At 36.6% G+C, this 13,482-nt stretch overlaps 1 protein-coding gene across 2 annotated transcripts in view; it reads right to left on the bottom strand.

The window, feature by feature from the left end:
- The window catches only part of LOC135845720 (uncharacterized), a 75,088-nt gene extending 61,814 nt beyond the window's left edge, over positions 1 to 13,274 (bottom strand). The window contains exons 1-2 of one of the 2 annotated variants that reach the window (XM_065364515.1): positions 12,917 to 13,274; positions 3,575 to 3,708 (exon numbers count right to left, since the gene is read on the bottom strand). In XM_065364515.1, the coding sequence (XP_065220587.1) occupies positions 3,575 to 3,673 (99 nt within the window). In that variant the 5' untranslated portion in view covers positions 3,674 to 3,708; positions 12,917 to 13,274. The remainder of the gene's footprint in view (positions 1 to 3,574; positions 3,709 to 12,916) is intronic. The other variant, XM_065364514.1, reaches the window with a different exon arrangement.
- Positions 13,275 to 13,482: the final 208 nt, after the last annotated feature.

The raw sequence follows: 13,482 nt of genomic DNA on the forward strand, positions 1-13,482 counted from the left end.
AAACACACCCGAACATCTTTGAGCATCCATTCGCACCCCTGAATTTTCTCAAACACACCCGAACATGTCTGAGCAATCTCTGAGCAAGCATTCGCACAGCTGAATTTTCCCAAACACACCCGAACGTCTTTGAGCATGCATTCGCACCCCTGAATTTTTTCAAACACACCCGAACATCTCTGAGCAATCTCTGAGCACGCATTCACACCCCTGAATTTTCCCAAACACACCCGAACATCTCTGAGCATGCATTCACACCCCTGAATTTTCCCAAACGCACCCGAACATCTCTGAGCACGCATTCACACCCCTGAATTTTCCCAAACACACCCGAACATCCTTGAGCACGCATTCGCACCTCTGAATTTTCTCAAACACACCCGAACATGTCTGAGCAATCTCTGAGCAAGCATTCGCACCCATGAATTTTCCCAAACACACCCAAACATCTCTGAGCAATCTCTGAGCACGCGTTCACGCCCCTAAATTTTCCCAAACGCACCCGAACATCTCTGAGCACGCATTCACACCCCTGAATTTTCCCAAAAACACCCGAACATCTCTGCGCAATCTCTGAGCACGCATTCGCACCCCTGAATTTTCCCAAACACACCCGAACATCTTTGAGCATCCATTCGCACCCCTGAATTTTCTCAAACACACCCGAACATGTCTGAGCAATCTCTGAGCACGCATTCGCACCCCTGAATTTTCTCAAACACACCCGAACATGTCTGAGCAATCTCTGAGCACGCATTCACACCCCTGAATTTTCCCAAACACACCCGAATATCTCTGAGCATGCATTCACACCCCTGAATTTTCCCAAACACACCCGAATATCTCTGAGCATGCATTCACGCCCCTAAATTTTCCCAAACGCACCCGAACATCTCTGAGCACGCATTCACACCCCTGAATTTTCTCAAACACACCCGAACATGTCTGAGCATCTCTGAGCACGCATTCACACCCCTGAATTTTCCCAAACGCACCCGAACATCTCTGAGCACGCATTCACACCCCTGAATTTTCCCAAACACACCCGAACATCCTTGAGCACGCATTCGCACCTCTGAATTTTCTCAAACACACCCGAACATGTCTGAGCAATCTCTGAGCAAGCATTCGCACCCATGAATTTTCCCAAACACACCCAAACATCTCTGAGCAATCTCTGAGCACGCATTCACACCCCTGAATTTTCCCAAACACACCCGAACATCTCTGAGCACGCATTCACACCCCTGAATTTTCCCAAACACACCCGAACATCTCTGAGCACGCGTTCACGCCCCTAAATTTTCCCAAACGCACCCGAACATCTCTGAGCACGCATTCACACCCCTGAATTTTCCCAAAAACACCCGAACATCTCTGCGCAATCTCTGAGCACGCATTCGCACCCCTGAATTTTCCCAAACACACCCGAACATCTTTGAGCATCCATTCGCACCCCTGAATTTTCTCAAACACACCCGAACATGTCTGAGCAATCTCTGAGCACGCATTCGCACCCCTGAATTTTCTCAAACACACCCGAACATGTCTGAGCAATCTCTGAGCACGCATTCACACCCCTGAATTTTCCCAAACACACCCGAATATCTCTGAGCATGCATTCACACCCCTGAATTTTCCCAACCACACCCGAACATCTCTGAGCACGCGTTCACGCCCCTAAATTTTCCCAAACGCACCCGAACATCTCTGAGCACGCATTCACACCCCTGAATTTTCTCAAACACACCCGAACATGTCTGAGCATCTCTGAGCACGCATTCACACCCCTGAATTTTCCCAAACGCACCCGAACATCTTTGAGCACGCATTCACACCCCTGAATGAGCATTCTTGCACATCCCCAAAAACTTCCAAACACCTCTTAACAACTCAGAGCACTTGTGCACACCCCTGAATTTTCCCGAACACACCCAAACATCTCCCATCATTTGTGCACACTTCTGAATTTTCCCAAACATATAGCCGAACACCTTTGAGCATTTGTGCACTCCCACAAACACTCCCAAACACCCCTAAACACCTCTGAGCACTCGTGCACACCACGAAAAACTCCCAAACACCCCTGAACACCTCAGAGCACAACAGTACTATTCGCAGATGATCAAGCAGTAATTGCCGAAACAGAAGATGACCTACAGAGATCAATGTACCATCTAACAAAGACATCAGAAAAATATGATGTGAGAATATCATCAGAGAAAACAAAAACAATGGCATTCAAAGGAAAGGAACCAGTAAGAACTTAAGAAGCAAGATTGTAATTAGTGGAATAATCATTGAACAGATCAATAATTTCAAATACCTGGGAAACACAATATCATACCAGGTAGAAGTAGATTTTGGTGGAAAGGTTGCAAAGTTCCTGAGAGTCACAGAACTGATAAATACGCGTAGGACCCTGAGAAGCAGTAAGGTAAGTAAGGTGCGAAAAGAAACAAGATTGAAGGTGTAAATACCCTAGCAATACCAATGATGACTTATGGAAGCGAGGTATGGGCACTGAAGAAATCTGATAAAAGAAGAATAACGGCAGCGGAGATGAAGTTCGTGAGTGAGAACAGCAGGGGTGAATCTCAGAGACAGAGTCAGATTTCGGAGTGAAGCCAGTCATGAAGAAGATAAAACAGTATAGGAAAGATTGGAGAAATCACGTCAAGAGGATGGAGGAAACAAGATCACCAAAACAGGTCCTCCAATATACACCAATGGTGAAGAGAAGCAGAGGGAGACCAAAGAGGAAACTCACTGATACCTCAGTCTCCTCCTCAACAGGTTCCACGCCACAGCAGACAGGCCAACAGGCCTACCGCTTACAAGGAAACGACGATGACGACGACGACCAAAATTGATAAGATTAGAGTTAGATAAGAATAAGATGAATCCCTGATTTGATAAAGAAAGTAAATATTTACCTTAAAATGAGAAGTGGGGATGTTTTTTGCCTACTTTTCCCCATCCTAATTCTCCTAATTTTGATTTTTAATCAAAAACGAAGGGAATTTTTTTGATTGGCTTGTTTTGGCAACCCTGACAATTTTTTTTAATTTCAAGGGTTGTGTTTGTGCCTTTGTGGAAGGGATGGGGTGAGAAAACAGTGCAAAAAAATTGTTTACATTTCGTTTCCTGGCTCCAATCTGTCTGGTTCATCATCAGTCATGTGAGTCTCGTGTTTGATACGAATTTATGAAGAAAAATAAAATAAATTTTCAATTATTTTAATTATTTCGCGATCGTAATTATGACCAGTGCTTATTTATCTGATTCCGGATCCAGTAATAGTTATTTTTCACAGCCCAAGAAGCCAACGAACCAATCGAAACCAGCTCTTGGTGTATTTCACATCGAATATGTTCGCTACCACCTTCGTTCAAAACCAGGTAAGCTCTTCTGCCTTGTAAATTTACGTACTATCCAAGAATAATCCAAACTGGTGATAATTTGTACGATGTTCGCAGATTATGGAGAGAAGGAAAACCTTAATGCTATAGAATATTATCGTTTCGGTGCACCATTGAAGAATATGCAAATGAGCAAGCAGCAAGCCTCTTACCTTATGTTCTCTGTGCTGCGGCTTCGTCGATGAAAAATTACCATAGCCGGTACGTGCCAGAATTCCGACCATAAATATCAGTAAAGCGATATAATTCATTTTGCAAACTTCCAACGGCGATGTGTTTACTTAACCTGCAACAAATTCATCGTCAAGTGTATCTTATCTTATTAGATTGGGGTTGTTGTGCAATAGCAGCAGCTGTACATTAATTATAATGCATTCGTAACGGTATTCGCGAATGCATTAGTGCAGATATCAATGCATCAGACAAGTGCTGGTACAAGCTTTGGGTATTAAATGTATAAATAACCTATACGATGGTCACAGCTGCATCGATCATCGTTATTGCACATGCAGATGCTGCGCGGTAATTTTCTCGCGAGCTTTTTCATTCGGGTGATTACTGATTAGCATTTTGTGTTAGGTTTCATTCAAGAGATACTTAGGTATAGAGATAAAAGAAAATAGAACGTTAATGCGGTTGCTATATAAGATGATATTAGTATCTATGAAGGCCAACCGCATGTTGGGCCTGACCTAGTGTCTCATCGTGTTCATATATGCAGGAACAGGTAAACAAAAACCAGATTTGTTAAACTTCTCACAAATGTGCAGACCTTAAAGAGGCCCCTTTTGTTTATTTCTTATACTATCCTAATACCAGACTCGAGCATTGGAAAATTATCGAATTTTCTTCCATCTGCATTTAATCAATAGGTACCTGGGTACTAAACGTTCCTATATCCAGCTAATTATACCAAGTTTACCAGCGTTTGAAATGAAACCGTTACCAAGTTTACAAACTAATCTGACTAATTGAAAATTTTAAATTGATTAGGTGTAGGTAATTTCCTCTGAATTATATTGCGATGAAAATTCACCACGAGAAACTTTAAATTTTCTTCCTCGACGTACTACGTAAAATGAAGCAGTAAAAACACTCTAATTTTCACTCGTTTAACAATTCGAATCCTTATATTTCCAAACTGGTTATTATTAAAGAGAAGTCTATTAGAGAAAAGTAGGTATTATGTGTTTTTTTTTTTTTTTTTTTTTTTTTCATGAAACAAACGGTCATTAGTTAAACGATGCGGCGAATGACTTGCTTGACCCGATAGTTTAATGCAATATAATTCAATCGTGACTCGATTGACCGAATTTAAACTCGTTTCGAGGCGGCTCTTTTGCTTTTTTGCTTTTTTCCATGCGCTTTAATGGCGAAAAAAAGTTTGAAATTGTCGACACGATGATCGGAAGTTCGCTATACTTATTACTTTTGTTTCGTTTTATAATTTCGTTCAACGTCATACTATAAAAATATACCTACTCGGAGCACAGCTTCGACCCATCTGTTTCGAACAACCATCGTAAGAATGTACAAGAATGGCAACATATGAGTTCCTTTTTGACGATGTGAGCAAATGCGTGGAGTGTATTTTTGTTTTGGAAAATGTGTACCGAATGCAGAATTATTAAACATGTGGGCTTTTGTCTCCAGTGATTAAAATTAGGTATTAATGGTATTTGTGTCGATAACCTCGACATTTTTTATCGATCGATAACTGAACCAGTTGGTTATCAAATTCACATATCTGTATCAAAATATGTACAAGCGTCGAATTTTTCGAAAATAATTATCGATTACGACTTACGAGTTATTTGAATCGAAGAAAGGCATCTGTCTTGGAAAAATTTGTATCGACATGATAAGGTTAATTTTTAATTAATCTCGAGCCTGTCGTGTCGTAGTGTGTAAGTTTTCTCACTTGTTAAAATATTATTGTACGAGTACTTTGAACTTTTTTAAAAAAATTATTTGGTTAATTAGTTCAAATTGTGTGGTATTGAAATTGGCTCGGGTATGTTTTGATTGAAATGGATTCAGATTTTTCTCGTGATGGAATTTCAATGCTATAATGTAATTCCTGCCTTTAAAATCGTTTGATATTTTTGAAAGGAAAAAAAATGAAAAAAATTCTGCACTAAAAAATGTTTTTTGGTTTTAAAAAAAAATAATGTTTGAATAATTTCGCTGGGGTTCGATTTTTTCTTCTAATATGAGTAATTAAAAAAAAAATCTGCTTAGGTACCTATCTAAAAAAATAATAAGTATTTTTCTGTTTTCCCAATGTTTTGGTTTTCATTCTTTTTTTCTGGGATGAAAAACAGAATGATCGAAAATGAAATTATTTTTAACACATTTTTGAATTTTTTGACCAAAATTAATTGTGATTTATAAGCTCATCTCAGTCAGATATATTTCAACGAAATTCGCTCAAATTTGATATTTTAAGGAATCGTTTGGCGTTAGATTAAAAGCAAAATGACCTTGATTCAAAATTCGCCATGTCCCAATTTTTAGAAGTAGGTGGTGGGGGGGGAGGGTGAGAAAGGTCAAATAAAAAGTAAAATAAAAAATATGAACGAACCAATCACTAAGAAATCAAAAGTTGTAGGTATAACATTTGTATCCAAAAACCAGCTTTTCAGGACGATTTGAACTTTATATGAGGATAAAGTTGATTTTTTTATGTTTCCTCAACTTTTAAAGAACTTGAGTCACACTCGACCCCCTCCCTCTTTTGAATTATCCTAAGGGGCTGAAATTTGGTATTTACATCCGAAGAGTGTACTGTTTTTGATTTTGTATAGAACAATCCTGGAGCCTCTTCAAATTGACTAGGGAGCTGGAATTTCTCATGTTTATTCAGAAAAATGCCCTACATGTGTCTTTTGTCAGTTACAACTTCTCATCAACTATACATTCCCCTCTTCAGCTGCCTAAAAGTGAACCTTTCTTTTTTTGTGCCATCTCTAAAGACTCTCTGTTTCAAAAGTTGGTACCTATACTTTTCAAAGGTTTAGTATTTTCAACCTCCTCCACCCCTCCCCTCACTCCACTCTAGAAACTAAAAAAGTGGATTTTCCCCTGATGAGAGACCCTTTTTTCAAAATTGCCAAATAGCCTAGTTCTGTGTTTAAAATGTCTAAAAATTGTAATTTCTCGCAAAAAATCCCAAAGTTTCGCGCTTTTTTTGCATGAATTGTCAAAAATTATCGAAAAAAGAAAAAAGTAGGTATGTATCTTTTTTTTTCAAAAATTGCAAACAAATATTATTTTTTTTGCTTATTAATTGCCAAAAAGTATTTGCTTTTGGCTCAAATTTTGTAAGTCTTGCTTTTGGGAAAAAATTGATAAATTATTTCACACTTTGGCAATATTGTTGAAAAATCATTCATTTTCCCCCAAAAGAATGAGCTTTTTTGCCAAAAATTACCAAAACTTCCCGCTTTTTATCAATAAGTTGCGAAATAGCTCAACTTTTTTGATTAAAAAATACGAAAAATACCACTTTTTTTGCCAATAATTGTCGAAAAGTCTTGCTTTCTGCTCAAATTATCAACATTTTTTTTTATCAACAAAATCTATCACTTTTTAGAAAAATTGCTACCATAGTCTCAATTTTTTTTTCAAAAATCACCAAAAAGTCTCGCTTTTTTGCGAAAAATTTCCAAAAGATATCGAGATTGTGCTTTTTGCAGAGAGGTGTCAAAGTCTCGCATTTTGCTGAAATAATTGTTGGAGTTTCATTTTCCGCCAAAAGTAGCATTTTGTCTAAAATGCCAAGAAGTCAATTTTTTTGCCAAAAACTACTAAAAGTTATGTTTTTTTTTGAAAAAAAATTCTAAAAATTCTTTTTTTTGTAAGCTGAAATTGCCAAAAGTTTTGCTTTTTGTTAAAGTCTTGCTTTTTGCTAGAAATTGAAAAATTCCAACTTTATTAAGTACTCAAAATTGCTGAAAAATCTTGCTTTATTTTAATCAAAGAATAAGTTGAAAAGTAGACTTTTTTTTGGAAAAAATGTTGAAAAAGTACATTTTTTGGCATTTAAAGTAATTGTCAAAAAGTACAGCTTTTTGTTAAAATTGTACGAGTTTCTATCGAGTTCCATTTTTAATTTTTTAGACTTTATAGTTAAAAACGAAAATTTCTGGCATTTTTGGTGATTTTTTTCTGCATTAAAATTCTTTCCTCTATGTTTTGTCACTTTTTTGGCCAATTTTTTGAGCTTTTATGATTATTTGAGTTTCTTTTTTTCTGAAAAAAGTGAGTAGGAGCCCTATTAAAATTTAAAGAACTGACGACGAGCTCGTTTGAAAATTTATCAACTTAAAGAAATCTATTTTAATGTGCATCTTAGGTGCTATCTAGTTATTAGTTTACTAAACTTTGAAATTTCAATGGTTTTTTTACTTTTTATTCCTTTTTTGCTCATTTTTTTTTTACTATCAAAAGGTACCTTTTATTGAGAAAGTTGAGTACGAGTACTTAGCCCGACGAGGGAACTCTAACCTCTGACGCAAAATTTTCGATCCCGAGAACAGGTAATCAAAAAAGGACTTTCAAAAATATTTCGCCCTCTCAAATTTCAGTTGCTATTGAGTCAAAATGAAATTCAACGCTCGTAAAACTCGATTAGTTAAAATCTTCAAGACCATTTTAGGAGACTTTGGTCTACATTCTCAAAATCTGTTGACGTTGACGTCTATCTGGAATTTTCTCCTATGCAATAAAATTATAATTTTTGAAAACATGAAAAATTCCTTGTTCAGCAACGAATAAATGAAAAAGGCTGAAATTTAGTTTCTAGTACAGTTTTATTGACCTTTCGAATCGATTAGTAATGGTTTCGAGCTGTTCTGGAGCCTTTAGCTCGGATTCTCCAGTTTTCGAAAAAATGACTTGAGTAAATAGAGTCGAATCAAAATGAAATTCAGCACCTCTGAGGCTCTGAACTCGGATTTACCACTCAGGAAGTTATAAAAGGCGAATATTGGGGAATACTTTGACGAGTGATGGGATTGCGCCGAGGAATCGTTGAAAGGTCCTCCCCCCTCCAAAATTTAGTTCGACATTTTCCCCCTCAAAGGTTCCAGTGCGACCTATCAAAATGTATTAAAATTTCGCGTAGGATCCGAATATACCATTAATTTTGAATTTCAAACCTTCTGTGTCCCCCTCCCTCCCTCCCTCCCTCCCGCCCTAAGTGTAGTTCGACAATTTTTTTATTAAAATATTCCCGTGCGACCTATTAAAATGCACTAAAATTTTGCGTAGAATCCAAATATACCATTACTTTTAAATTTCAACCCTTCTGTGACCCCTCTCCCCACCCTAATGTGTGGTTCGACAACTTTTTTAATAAATGGGTAATTCTCAAAAAAAAAGGTCAATTTTGATGAGCATAATTTTGAAAAATAAAAATCATTTTTTTGGAAATTTTCAAGTGGGAATCATTTGTATAGGTGTCCCAGATCCCTGTTTTAGTGTTGGCATCAATTCAATCCCCCCACTGTGGACCCCGCCCCCCCTAAAAAAGCGATAATTAGGATTCGACCCTCATCGATGTGTAATATGTCGATTGATATGTTTTCGAGGTCGTAGAAATCGAATCTGAAGTTATTTTTTTGGTAGAGGTAGAGGGTGAGGCGTGGGGAGGGGGAAAATGTCAAATTTTGCTTCTATTATCGTGTAATATGTCGATTTATGTTTTTCAGGCCGCAAAGTTCGAATCTGGACTTATTTTTTTGGTAGTGGTAGAGGTGAGGTGTGGGGAGGGAGAAAATGTTAAATTTTGCTTGTATTATCGTGTAATATGTTGACTAACGCGATAAAAGTACAGCTGTCTGAAATTTGGCCAAGTCGAAGGACAAATGGGCCCTGGACAAGCCGAAGGACAATCTCAACGTTTTTTCGTTTCTAGCCTTACCTACTGGACATTATTCGATTTTTAACACGTAATAAATGCGTACTTATCATGTAGAATAACATCCCTTTCTCAATTATCGTTTTTAGCGGGTTCATCAGGGTAAATGAAAAGGCAAGCCGGAGGACACCGATTTTGCGAAATATCATATTTTCAGAGACAAGTACGATCAGAACGAGCCATTGCGTAGGTTTTGAAAATAACATTGCGGGGTAGCATTTTTATGAGGACAGTGAACCAGTGCAGCCACTCGCCAGAAAAAAATGTTGGATTGGGAAGCTACCAAAAATAATTGAAAATTGCTCTAAAATTTGCGCAAAAATTGTGTGACAGTTTTCAAATGTGAATTGCGAGCTTCCTATGGACTTATTATTCCAATTGCAATTTGCACAATAATGGACCTTCGTGTTCTATGATAATGAGAATGTGTCAATTTTTCCCCCAAAAAATGAAGTTCATGACACTTTATAACATTCATTTTCAAAAACATGGCGTGTGACAGCCAAGTCGAAGGACATTTGGGGTATAAAATCGAATGTACACCAATGAAAGGAGGGGTTAAAAATCTCAATACCATATGTGAAATGTGTGGGGGATGATCCTTGAATGGACCAAAATAAAAAATAAAAAATTTCATGCTAAAACCTTTGAGAAATTTGCCATATGTACACGATTTTTACCTTTTTTTGAGAATTACCCAAATATTCCCTTGCGACCAATCAAAATGCATTGAAATTTTGCGTAGAATCTCAACATCCCTTTAATTTTGGATTTCAATCCTTCTGTGCCCCTCTTTTCACCCAATGTTAATTCAAAAATGATGAATAAAATTTCAAAAGTTTATTTCAAAATAAAAGTAAGCATTCAATAACCAAATGAAATATTATTAAAATACCTACTTTTTTTTCTTTTAAAATATTTTTAGCCCCTTCAATTTTGAAGTTAGGTAAAAATTCATGATAACAATAATTTATTTAATTTTCTAAGGTACCACCCATTCTTATAGTCAAAAATACATTTTTCTCATTTTTTTTTGGTACAAATTGAAGTTTTTTTTATGGAATATTTTTTGTAAACAAGTTGAAGTGAAGATACAGGGAAAGGGTTCAGTAGTAGTGTAGCCAGGATTTTCTCAAAGGGGGGGGGGGAAGGCAAAACCAGATTTTTAGGCATGAAAAATCAAAAATTAAAATTAGAGGCAATCTTCTGAAAACCCTTCGTAATGTACTTATGATGATTTTATGAACAATGAAGGTGCAAATTTCTCTTCAAGTGAAGCAATGAGCGAAAATTTGTCGAAAAAAATAAGGTCTAAGAAACGAAAAAAACGTTCATCTTTGCATGTTTTATCTTTAATTTTCACTCATAGGGAGGCAATGTCCCCAGTCGCCCACTCCCCTGGCTTTTTTTACTGATGTAGGGTTTCTATACTTGGTATAATTTTAGTGTTTTAATCGTCAAAACTTCAAATGTTTAGTATAGAAGCGTAATTTTTTTGTTTAAATGAAATCACCCTTTCTTTTTTGGTTCAAACATTGAATTAAATTTGGAAAAATAACTGATGAAGAGAAGCAGGGTCATTCCACGTCAATTGGACCAAGAAGTGGTAGGTGGGTTCAGCGATTTTTTTGAAATTTTTCCTGTGGAAAGACCTTCCGAATGGATGACCAATGCCGCAAATCGCAGCCCTCTAGCTCATTTTTAACGGTAGCTAGGGAGTGTCAAAGTTTTCAGTGAACCTAAAATATCATCCATTTCAGCAGTGGATTGCTCGATAACCGCGATACCTACCAAAATGGAACTTTTTCCCATAGTTAGAGGTTTTGAAAGGCTTTTTGGTGATATCATAAAAATCAGTGTTGCCACTTTTTTTTTGTACAAAAAATTAGCTCAAAAAGTTTCAAAACGTAGTTTTCACATCGTTCCGACTTTCAAAAATCCTGAAAAAAATATATTATGGACAACTTTTCATACTGAACAACATATTAAAAAATTGGGATGGTAACTTGTAACAAAGTCGAGATTTAAAAAAATTTTAACTTTGCGAAAAAATGCGATTTTTTGATTTAACACATGAAAAAAAGTTTTGATTGGTAAAGTTGACCCATTTGACCCCTATTTTCACGTATCTGTTGAAAAAGTTGAAAAAACCTCTTTCACTCAATAAAATGAACTCATCACAAAAAAATCAAAATTTGAAAAAATTCAATTTTCAATTTTAAACATCAAAAAAAGTTTAAATTTATTCAGTTGTCTGATTTTGACCACTTTCTGACGTATTTCATGAAAAAGTTGATGAAAATCTCACTCACAGCAAAAAAATGAAATTTGTTTTTTTTTGAATTTTGATTTTTTTGTGATGAGTTCATTTTATTGAGTGAAAGGGGTTTTTTCAACTTTTTCAACAGATACGTAAAAATAGGGGTCAAATGGGTCAACTCTATCAATCAAAACTTTTTTTCATGTTTTAAATCAAAAAATCGCAATTTTTTTGCAAATTTAAAATTTTTTTAAATCGACTTTGTTACAAGTTACCATCCCAATTTTTTAATATGTTGTTCAGCATGAACAGTTGTCCATAATATATTTTTTTCAGAATTTTTGAGAGTTGGAACGATATGAAAATTACGTTTTGAAACTTTTTGAGCTAATTTTTTGTACGAAAAAAAGTGGCAACACTGATTTTTATGATATCACCAAAAAGCCTTTCAAAACCTCTAACTATGGGAAAAAGTTCCATTTTTGTAGGTATCGCGGTTATCGAGCAATCCACTGCTGAAATGGATGATATTTTAGGTTCACTGAAATCTTTGACACCCCCTGGCTGCCGTTAAAAATGAGCTACAGGGCTGCAATTTGCGCTATTGGTCATCCCTTCAGAAGGTCTTTCCACAGGAAAAATTTCAAAAAAATCGCCGAACCCACCTACCACTTCTTGGTCCAATTGACGTGGAATGACCCAGCATGAAGAAGTGAGTTCTGATTCAGTGTTTTTTTTTTGGTGTGTTAGATTTGGTTGATGATGCATATTGGGGGGGGGGGGGAAGACAGAGAACATTTCATTACAAAAATACACACACATGTCTGCGTGAGGGGACTTCACTCAATTTTAAAAATGTTGTCTGATACTTCGATTTTTTCATATTTTGTAAAATTGGAGGGGTTCACTGGCACCATTTATTCTACTTCGAAGGGTCTGAAAATTTCATGGCGTGATTTTCTCACTCGTGGTAACATTTTTTAGGGGGTGGAAGCGAAAAAAATGCAAGGTGCACCCTAGTGCTTATCTTTGTTCTTGAATCAATCAAAATGGTCCTCAAAAGTGGCAGTTTGGTTTTATGAGAATTTTTAGTCCCTGATTTCAAAGGATTGGCAAGTCTCTTGGCAATAAATTTGATGTGCGATTGATTGCAAAATGATAATGAATATAATATATCTTTTGAAAAAATGCTCGGATAAGATGGGTCATGGGGGTGAAATTTTCGTTAGAAATAAGGACATAAATTTTATCAAAAGTACTCGACCTCGACATTATTGAGTAAATTTATATATTAAAATATCGATTACGAACCTGGACTACAACCAGAGATGAAAACGGTCGCAAAAAATGAAAAAACAATAAAAACCAAGTCACCGAAGATTACGATAGTACGAAAAATTTTCGCGCAAATTTCACATCTCACTCGAAAAAAAAAAGGCGATATCAATTAAGAAATCACGATCGCGTAATAAAAAATCAGCTACTTCCTTCTCGGTTCGCAGATGGCGAGCACTTCATCGTTATAATAAAAACTTGCGATAAAAAAGTTTTTAGCGAATAGTGAGCGTAACCGGGATGGTCATGTGTGTGTAGTGTACCTACGGACGACGCCTGGTAGAAGGGGCATCCGATTCAGAACTGGTCTTGGAGTTCGTGTTTCATTATTAACATTTTATCTGTGATAACATCTGTACTTATATACGGTCGCACCCAATGCGACGTACCACCTCAACTCGTTGATTTGATTCACAAGCGAGATAAGAGCGCCTTATAGCTCTAGACTTCTTATAAGACCCCATATAAGAAAGATAAAGACAGAGACAGACAGAGTGAGAGAGAGTGAGACGCGTCTGAAGCGAATTGAATAGTACAGCTCT

Source organism: Planococcus citri, chromosome 4 (genome assembly GCF_950023065.1).
Source record: "Planococcus citri chromosome 4, ihPlaCitr1.1, whole genome shotgun sequence".
Taxonomy (NCBI): Eukaryota; Metazoa; Arthropoda; class Insecta; order Hemiptera; family Pseudococcidae; genus Planococcus; species Planococcus citri.